The 10,541-nt window shown below is 38.3% G+C and overlaps 1 protein-coding gene across 1 annotated transcript in view; it reads right to left on the minus strand.

The window, feature by feature from the left end:
* PDE6D (phosphodiesterase 6D) overlaps positions 1-10,445 on the minus strand; it is a 45,118-nt gene extending 34,673 nt beyond the window's left edge. Inside the window, exon 1 of the mRNA XM_031452397.2 lies at positions 10,197-10,445. Within this exon, the coding sequence (XP_031308257.1) occupies positions 10,197-10,246 (50 nt within the window). The 5' untranslated portion in view covers positions 10,247-10,445. The remainder of the gene's footprint in view (positions 1-10,196) is intronic.
* Between the last annotated feature and the right edge of the window lie 96 nt (positions 10,446-10,541).

Below are 10,541 nucleotides of genomic sequence, written 5' to 3' on the forward strand. Positions count from 1 at the left end.
CATAGGAATGCCTTTCTTTGCTTTGCTTTCCTAGTTTTTGGTTGTGGCTTTTTCTTTTCTTTCTTTCTTTTTTTTTTTTTCTTGTTCTTTGTCTTTTAACACTGCCTTTGTGATCTCTCTCTTCTCAAATTCTCCTCCTTGTTCACTTTCTGAACTCATTTCCTTCTGTTACTCTTACTTTAATAAATTTTTATTTTTTGTAGGTTTATTTATTTATTTAAAATTTTTTAAATGGAAGTACTGGGGATTGAACCCAGAACTTTATGGATGGTAGGCATACACTCTATCACTATCTCCCACCTTCATTAATTTTTAAATATTGAAGCCCTCCTTTTAGGCTCCTTCCACACTAGCACTGGTTATACAGAGCATCCCCCCCCCCCCTTTTTTTTAGTACATTTCAAGAACCAATTCCAAATGATGTACATTGAAACACCTTTCTCTGCCCAATAATTTCACAATGATTTTCCCTGTGGTATTTTTCCTATTTGTAGGAGCAAGGTTGAGAAAATATAAATGGATCCCTGAGAAACCTGGTATCCTTGAAACATAATATGCAGCACTGTAATCAGTAGTGATAGCCCTGTGAAATAATACTCTGGCCCTGGCAGAGGTACTATGCTTGGAAAGCATACAGTCAAAATTCAAACTGGCCTGGGAAACAGTGGAGGCAAGTAATTTAGTAATGAGAGGTCATTATTTGAAACATAACACAGTCTTCTCACTAGCAAAGTCAAACAATGAAACAAACCTTTCTTTTTCTAGTAGGTCTATTATTCTACTGATATATGTGCAGTTATGTGCCTGAAAGTGGTCAGAAACAAGTTAGAATAGACATAGCCAAAGAGATTTCACAGAGAGACTCCCTTTGCATTTTTATTTGCTTCCCAGAACTTCCTGATTGAAGAAGAGTTAACACAAAGCACTTTTCCAAGGGTGCATTCCCCAAAGGATCAGCCACTGTTTCTTACACATTATTTAGAGTAATAGGGATATTGCTTTGAATCCTATGAAAATCCACATTCAGAGATCCCTGAATTTTACGTAGCTTTTAAAATTCTACAGTATTGAGAGGGAAATCAACTTCCTCAAATTATAACCCTCCTAAAAAAAAAAAAAAAAAAAAAGCCAAACATGGTTTTTTGGCTTTCAAATGGGACATATGTGTCACACAGGGGGCTTAGTATACTATCATGTCAACAGCCACAATTACTTCCCAGAATTGTGAAAAAAGGATGTCTAATCTGGAGTCAAAAAAAAAAAAAAAAGAAGATCACTAAGACTCTGGCTTTATCAACACCCTGAAACATGAAACCTACAAATTTGCAAAATAGAAAGCAACCCTGAACTTTAAAGCAAAGACAAATAAATAATTTTAACAATGTAATAGTAAGCATAATGAATTTGTAGAGCTCTAGTTTTTAAAGTGAACTGGCATATATATTTACTCAAATTTCATAATATCTCTGTAAGGTAGTGGGAGCAAGCATTATTCTTGTTTTATAGATTTTAAACAACTTGCACAAAGTTGAATACGCTTAAATAAGTGACTTCTATAATAAAAGCTTTCTACTTGCTCAAGCTACTCCCCTAATCTCTGCTTTCCCAGGTCACCAGATTTCTTGAAAGAGTAATCTGTTCTTGCTGAATTTATTTCCTCATCTATTACCCATTTTCTAATCTTGACACATGATAGTTAATTTGTTTCCCCCAATTTACTATTTTCAAAAAGATCACCAATGATCCATCAGGTATCATGGGACTCTCAGTAGAGTCTCAAATATTCAATGAATGAACAAAATTTTCAGCAATTCCAATGACTTGTTTTTTATCCTCTTTCCTCATTCTTGACCCCAACTCCCCTCTAAAACCCTCTCTTCCCTCATTTTTCATGCCATCACTTTCCTTCCTCTGTGTTGCTCCCCAGTATCTTTAAAATTAAACTCCTCAACACCTACTCATCATCCAAGATCCTATTCAAATGACAATTCTTAAGTCTTCCAGAACGCCTCCAGCAGCAGTCATTCTTTATTAAGAGGTTCCATTTCATACTACTGGGCACTTACCACGTTGTATTCTGATTGTTATCATCTCTGTCTCTCTATCTCCCATTCTCCCTCCCTCATAAAATAAAAGTTCTTTGGATATGGAATCTGGCTTATCATTTTCCATCTCTTGGGTTTAGCAAATTACCTGGCACTTACAGATCCTGCTAACAAATGCCTGAATAAACCACCAGTAACTGGCAGCACTAAGGCCAGAGCTCCTCTGCCTTTGCTCTTCACAGAGATGGCTTAAAAGCAAAGCCTTAACATTTCTTATGGCTAGATTCTCAGATTCAGTCCATTAAAAAAATTTTTTTTTTTGCAGTGACCTGTCCACAAACCATCCTTTCCAAATAGAACTGTCACCCAGGTAGCAGTGCCACACATGGTATAGTTATGACTCTCCTACAATTTGCCTATCCACGCTCTCTCCACCACGTGAGGACACGAGAGAAGGTGGCTGTCTGTAAGCCAGGAACAGAGCACTCACCAGGAACAAAATCAGCTAGTACCTTGATCTTGGAATTCCTAGCTTCCGGAATTGTTGAGAAATAAATGTCTGTTGTTTAAGCCACCCAGTGTATGGTAAATTTTGTTGTGGCAGCCCTAGCAGACTAATACATGCTGCTTAAATACTTTCTGAAAAGTGTCTTTTTTTCAAGTAACTCTAATTGTTAGAAAATTCTTCCTTATCCCAGTCTAAATTCTGTACTCTGTATCTGAAAGTTGAGGAAAAACAAAAAAATACAGGGGATATAATCACAATGGAAGAGAATAATTTTCAAGTGAAAAATAAATCTGTGACTTAAACACTGAGGAAAAATTTTCAACTCAAAATCGAAACTATGGCAACACAAATAAACTCTCCAGAGAGGCATCATGGTAATACTGCATCAAAGTGCTCTGAAAAACTGAAAAAGACTATAAGAATGTTGGATATTATTAGGCTACCCCTTTTCTTCTTATGGCTAAATTTATAGTGTTATTTATTAGAGTTATTTATGTTTAGTTCTCTAGACTTAATATAAATTCAGAGGCAAAAACTGCTCTCTGTAACTTTGACTCAGTGGATCCATGATACACTAAACAAAATACGTTACCAACACCGAGTATCTAAGAGTTGTCTGAAAAACGAAAAGGAAACAATATTATGCTTTAATAACATCAAATCACACAAAAATGTTTTGCCTATTTTAGGTGGAGTACCTATCTCAATAGAAATACTTGCTACAAAGAATCCTTGTTACCTAAGAAAGGTGGTCACTACATCAAAGAATTACAGTGTCGAAAGGATTTGAGTCCTTCTGGAGATCATCTACTCTAACACCTTATCTGATGCATACATTTTCTGCTGCAATACACACGATAGACAAGCATCTATCTGATGCTTAAAATATTTTCTGGAATTTTTTTTCTTCAGGTAACTCTACTCATTAAAAATGGGCTAAACTCTGTCGTCTGTGATTTCTAACCTTGTATCCTCTGAGAGCCACATAACACATTTAATTCTTCCTCTTTCAAACAGTTTTTAAACTTCAGAAGAAAACATTCATATTCTTTGTCCAATTCATTTTCAAGTTAATCCCTCTCAGTTCTCTAATTATTGTACTGACATGTTTCAAGTGCCTCTTCTCTGGACCAGCTCCACTTTGCTGTGCCCCCTACCCCCACCCCAACTGCAGACTAAGCAAATTCCTCCATAAACAGTGTGTGCTTCTTTAGTCCAATCCACTGAGATCTTTATGGATATTGGACTGTAAGAAAATATATTCGCTTTTCTTCTCAGTTTCAAAATTATCAGCCAGTCCAAAGCAAAAGAAGAATGTTGCTCCTAAAATCTTGAGAATTTGAGTTTTAAGCATTCAAGCAATGACTGGAGCAGTCTGATTACTAGACAAGCTGGTATGATGCTAAAGCTGAGGAATAAGACAGGTCCATATATTTAGAAGTCAAGTCCTTCTCTAACATGGGGATTTGTGGGCAGAGAGTGCTGACAAGTGAAGCCTGTGAGGCAAAAGAGAGGTCAAGTCTAATAAGAACCTAGAGCTGGCAAACCTCAGCACCCTGCTAGTCCTTTATCAAATTTAGGGGTGATACAAGAATTTTCCATCAGTGTCTTACTGTATTCTGTTCCATTTTTCCAGAAGTTACTATAATATTTCACCATAAACACAATCCTGGAAAGAAATTTAGAAGGTATGAAAAAGACTATAAGTTACCAAATTATATTCCAAATTCCTCCCCAAAATGCAAAAGCGGCAAGTCTTGTTTAAAAATCCTAAATAACATGATCAATAGGATGGTATATTCATTTAATCCATTCAGGAGGACGATAACTACAATAATAGAGCCCATGCATGAAGATCTTGGAGAACAAACTACCAAACACAGTCTATGCGAATCCACGACCAGACAATCTGGGATCAACAGTATTTACTGGCTATATGGATGGTATGTTTTAGTTGCTTTCCTCAAATTTGGGTTGATAAGGCAAAAATTGTATTTTAGGAATTATAAACCCCAAGCTCATCTTTAACACTTGGCCAAGGCATCTCTTAGGCAATACTGACATTCAAGAAAAGTTCAACAGTCTATTCTTCTTAATAAGGAAACCTAAGTGAATAGGAGATGTAAAGCCAACTATTTCTGACTGGAAGTAAAGTCAGAGATTAAGGTCTACAAGAAAGAATGTGGGGGATCCAGGAGCAAACTATGGAGAGGAAATGCCAAGAACACAAGAAACCTTCTGAGCCAAACTAGGAATTTTTTGGCTCACCTGCCATATATTGGAATGTGATTAGCTCCTAGAAAACAAGATAAACACTAGGTATACATCAGTGCTTATTAACTGAATCACTTCTTCAAAGATGTAAAACAGAGACATTACAGTTTCTCAGTAAGAAAGAGATTAGCATGAAGTCATTGGTCATACCTCAGAAAAATAAGTGGGTTTATAGTAATAGTAACAGTATTGTTATTTTAATAATAATAATTATTAATAAAACAAATAATACCAGCAGTTAATATTACTTACTATGTGCCAGACACTGTACTAAGCATTTTATATGCAGTTGCATTTAATTTTCATAACCTTCTAAGGAAATGAAATAGATACTAAGGTTCAGAGTTTGAGTGCTCTGCCCAGGGTCACAGAGGTGGAGGCAAGAAAGTCTGAACCTAGAGTCCATGCTCTAATGACTGCTCTATGCTTTACTGCAGTTACATGTAAAATTTCTTTAGATACCAATTACTTTCCATAAATGCGCGCACGCACACACAAACACACATACACACACACGCACACACACAGAGAACAAATGAAGCATCCCTTTCCCCTAATAGTGGCCAAGACTGAGTATCATCAATCTTCTAAATTTTTGTCAATTAATTGGGAAAGAGGGATAGTTTGTTGTTTTAATAAATTTGAACATCTCTGAATTTATTCATTGGTTATTTGAATTTGTCTTCTGAGAACTGTTTGTTCTTATGCTTTGTCCATTTTGAGTTAAATATTTATCTTACTGGTGCAGGCAGTCATTTATATTCTGGATATTATGTTAATATCTGGGGTATAAATAAAGAAATGGGGGACAATTAGCTAACCTTTAAAAAATTAAATCACTGCTTCATACCTTATATCAAAGCACATTCCAGATGGATTAAAAACAATGAAATAGCAAAAGCATAATCCTTTCTTATGGCAGTGTGTCAGTTTCTTGACATTAACTTAATAAAGTTATATATTTATGTTGAGAAAAAAGTAATTTGAATAAGCTGAACAGTGCATTACAGCCTATACTAGAAAACCAGTATAAGAGGACTGTGACAAATCTGAGTCACTGAAAGCAATTGAAAGTAACTATCTTTTGAAAATTATAAGCATGGTAAATTAAGTGAAAAAAGTTTCAAAATAATATTTATGACTCCATTTTAATAAAAGGAAATACATTAAACATTAGCTATATTAGAAAGCTATATTAAAATACCAACAAACTTCATTTTTATGTAGCTGGAGCTTGTAAAAGAAAAATTAAATACTATTTTTAAAAATGCATTCCTTTTGTAGATATCCTTTCTAAGCAGACATATAAATGGTTACATTTCTGGAAAGAAGGGTCTGTGACTCATTCATTGTTATGTCATTTAAATATATAGGACCCTGTTCAGAAGTCTGCCAACAGACTTTTGTTGAATGAATGAAATGGGGAATTCAGGATCCCAAACAACATCTCCATATCAGCTATTCAAAATACTCAAATTCAAAACCTTTGCAGGAGAACCACATTTCTTCTCCAAGTAATATTTCATTCATAACTTTAATTCAAAATTAGGAAGCATTATGTTTTTAACAAGCAAGCAAGAAATCCAAGACTCAATGTGTTTGAGCTGAAAGGGGGTAAGGTGAGGTGTAGGTGATGTGAAAAATAAATCTTACAAATATTTTATTTTAAAAAGACTTACGGCAAATACAAAAGTTTATACTGCATTTTCTCAGATACAAAGACTATCCCTGATTTATGAAGTGTGCTATTCATACTTATTGAGTACCTATTCTGGAAATATAAGCAAGGTTCTATTTGTATAAAAGGGACATGAATATTTATAAGGAACTTACAGTATGACTTCAAACACATTCTCTGTTCATGACATATCAACCCTATTGTAAACTATACTAAGTCATAATATAAAACTAAAATAATTAAAACAATGCATACAGGAAAGGAATGGGAAGAGATAAATGGAACAATGAAACAGATATATTCCAAAAATAAATCCATGTCTTATGGAGCCTCAATATATGACAAAGATAGCATTTCAGAACAGTGGGGAAAAGGATGGACTAACTACTCAGTAAATAGTAGTGGGGCAACTGGCTACCCAAACAGCAAAGGAAGTTAGATTTCTACCACATAACATAAGTGTAAATACATTCCAAGTGGATTAAAGAGCTAACATTAAAAAGAGAAAAAACATAGGAGGATATTTAATAAACCTTAAGACAAGGAAGTTCTTCTTAAACAAGACACAAAATGCAGAAGCCACATGAGAAATATTGATGAATTTGAAGTGATAATTTAAAATTCCTGTTCAACAAAAAAGAGACAAGCAATAAATTGAGAGAAAACATTTGCAACATACAATATAGGCAAAGGATTGATACCACAACACTTGCAAAGCAATAAGAAAAATAAGAAATTCAATAGCAAAACGGGCAAAAACAAAACCACCAAGCAATTCACAGAAGAAAAAGAAATGGTCAAAGAGAAGATTTTGCAACTTCTCCAACAACAACACTAATAGCTAACAACAACAGCAACAATAGTCAATACACAATGCTAACCAGGCATCAGGTGCATTGTTAAATGCTTTAGATACCAACTCATATAATCCTCACAACCCTAGGAGATAAGGTACTATTTTTATCCCTATTTACAGATAAGGAAAATGTGGCAGTCATTAAATAAACTGTTCAGGGCCACACAGCCAGAGGCACAGGGCTGGGACTCCAATGCAGACAGTATATCTCTACAGGCCAGCACAGCTCCTAACCACTATCCTACATTACCCCTCCAGAGGTCTAGGAATCAGGGAAAAACAAATTAAAACAAGATATTATCTGTTGTTCAAATTGGCAAAAACAAAAAAGAACAACATAGTCAATGTGGAAAATGAGTATTGTCAACATTGTTGGTACTTTGGTAGGAGAATATAATGGTGATTTCTTTTTGTAGTGAAAACTCTTCTTACAGAAAGATACTCTAAAAGAAAGTTCAGAAAAACAACTTATCCAATAAAAGGTGAGCAACAGTCAGGTAGTTTCTTATTAAAACATTAATTTTATTTTTTCCTGAAGGTATGGGCAAATCCTAAAACTCCTTTACTTTTCTCTCTTAATTCTTTGATGCCAATAAAGGCTACCAGAGGATTCCATTGCTCCCAGTGTGTGTGTGTGTGTGTGTGTGTGTGTGTGTTGTGTGTTTTGTGTGTGTGTGTGTGTGTGTCTGCTTCCCTTGTGATTTATTCAGCCCAGGTCAAATTTTCCCTAAAAGCCCATTTCTAGAGGTACTAAAGTCATTACTTAATTGGTTAATTCACCTTCCCTTCTAGCAGGCTGACACAGGTTCTGCTTTCTATTCTTTTCCTTTTTCGTCCCTTAGCCTCTTTCTCAAGAAAAAATGTTTCTCCTGAACAAGGTTCAAGAGCCAAGACTGAAGGTGAGAAGCTCAAACTTTCCCTTTTTGCTTTGTTCAAAAGCTATTAAACAGATCCTTTCTTGAGGGAGGAGGGATAAATTAGGAGTTTGGAATTAACAGATACACACTATTATATATAAAATCAACAAGGCCCTACTGTATAGCACAGGGGACTATATTCAATTTCTTGTAATAAGCTATAATGGAAAAAATCTAGGAAAAAATGTATATGTATAACCGAATCGCTTTACTGCATAACCTGAAACTAACACTGTAAATCAACTACACTTCAATAAAAAATAATTAAAAACTTGATACTTTCTTGTTTCCAGCAATATGTTAATTCCAAGCAGACAAAAACATTGCTTCTGAAAACTCAATTTTCCATAGTCGCGGGTTTACTGTCTACAGCATAGACGTTAACTAACAATATAAATTACTTAAGGGAAAAATAAAAAGCCATGTTATGGCTTTTCTAACACTTCAGCCATCCCTATCTATTCATAGGCACCATTATGAAGAGAACTACAGAAAGGTACATGGAGGCTATAAAAGAGGCTATTACTAAATTTCACTGCATGAAAGTACTGAATGCTTATCACGAATGGCAGTATGTAAAGATGATAATGCCTCCTCTTTAAAAAAAAAAAAAAGCATAGCAGGTCAGCTTCCATTTGAAAATTTTCTTTTGTATAGCCAAAACTTCCTGTAACTTGTTTGCTGCTGTATTCTAAAATTTACTACCAACTTGGTTTCCGAGTATGACAAAGCAATTAAAATTTTCAGGAGTGAAACGGGCATTGTGAAAACACACAGGCAGCTCAGAGAACAATGTTTTACTAAACCTCCAGGTGAGGAGCCCTAAAGTGATGACTACATCTTCACTGAGAGAAACTTAAGGATGTTCCATATTGTAAGTATAGGATGTAAGAAGAGATTAAGATCAGCAGGAAAATGTAAAATTGGAATGGACAAGATTGCATTTTTTCATCGGCATCATACGGTCACAGATTAACACTCCATTAAAACACAAAGCTTCACTACAGTAAGAAGAGGTTGCAGCAGCCGCACCACAATAGGCCTGAGGCAACGATTTCTATATTCTACTAAATCCCACCCTGTCCCCAACGTAATCAAACAATTGCTGGACAGCTCCACCATATCTATGCGTTCCACACACATTCCAGCAAGCAGATACCTTTGCCAAGAGTTCCAGTGCAAAACCAAAACACCTCAAGGCATCCCACACACAAATTTAGGATCCTCATTTCGCTGCAAAGAAAACTGGGAGCTGAGGGAGAAGCAGCGATCGTCCAATGCCTCAAAAGGTCAAGGCAGAGTTAAGACGAGGTCCATCTCGGACTTCTCACTCCCCACCTCCCTCTGCTCCAGCCCAGGAAGGAGCCACAAGTGAGGAAGGGAAGTTGTGGAAACAAGGTGGGGTGGAGTGAGGTGGGATGGGATGGGAGAACCCGAGAGAGTTCAACACCAGCACCTGCATTTGTCCCGCACAAGGTCACTCGCTCCAAGTCAGTCTTCCCTGCTGCCCCCGGGGGCTTCCCGCCAAAGAGGCTGCTGGGCTTCGAGGCCAGCCCACCGCGCCCCCTCATCCCTTCCGCGCGGGCCGCAGCCCCTTCCTGGCCTCTCTTCTCCGACCCAAGCGCGCCTCCTCGACACACACGTTTTCGACGCCCGGCGCCTCTCCAGCCCAATTCCGGGGCTCCTCGGCTTCTATCCCGCGGGGATCCCATCAACGTCCCCTTCTTCCCTCAAGACGCCCATTTCCCCGCCTCCTGCGCCAGGTCCCACCGGGGGCCCGGGACGCCGTTCCTTTCCTCACTTCCCGCCGCCCACTCCTCCGGTGCCCACCTGGCGCGGCCCCCGCCCCCGGCCCATCTCCTCAGCAAGCGGCCGCCTCCCAAGTCCTCCCGGCCCCGCCCCGCTCCCGGGCGGATACAGTTTGAAGCCCCTCAGGATCTCCCTGGCACGCTCGTCCTTGGCTGACATGATGCGGCGGCCGCCGCCCGCGGCTCTCCCACGCTGGCTCAGCGGAGCCTCGCAGGCGGTGCCCAGGAGCAGAGGACAGTGCCACAGCCCGGCCTGGAGTCCTCCGGTGAGCAGCGGCAGCGGCCAGACCCCGTCCGGCCTCTCCCTCCCCTCAGCTCCAGCTCCTGATCCCTTCTCCTTCCCTCTAGCCTCGGAGCGCCCGCCCCGAAGCCAATGGAAAGCCCGCCTCGGAGATTGGCATCTTGATCAGCCAATAGAAACACTCAGCGGCTTCGCTAGGGGACGAAGAGCGTCA

Source organism: Camelus dromedarius, chromosome 4, assembly GCF_036321535.1.
Source record: "Camelus dromedarius isolate mCamDro1 chromosome 4, mCamDro1.pat, whole genome shotgun sequence".
Classification (NCBI taxonomy): Eukaryota; Metazoa; Chordata; class Mammalia; order Artiodactyla; family Camelidae; genus Camelus; species Camelus dromedarius.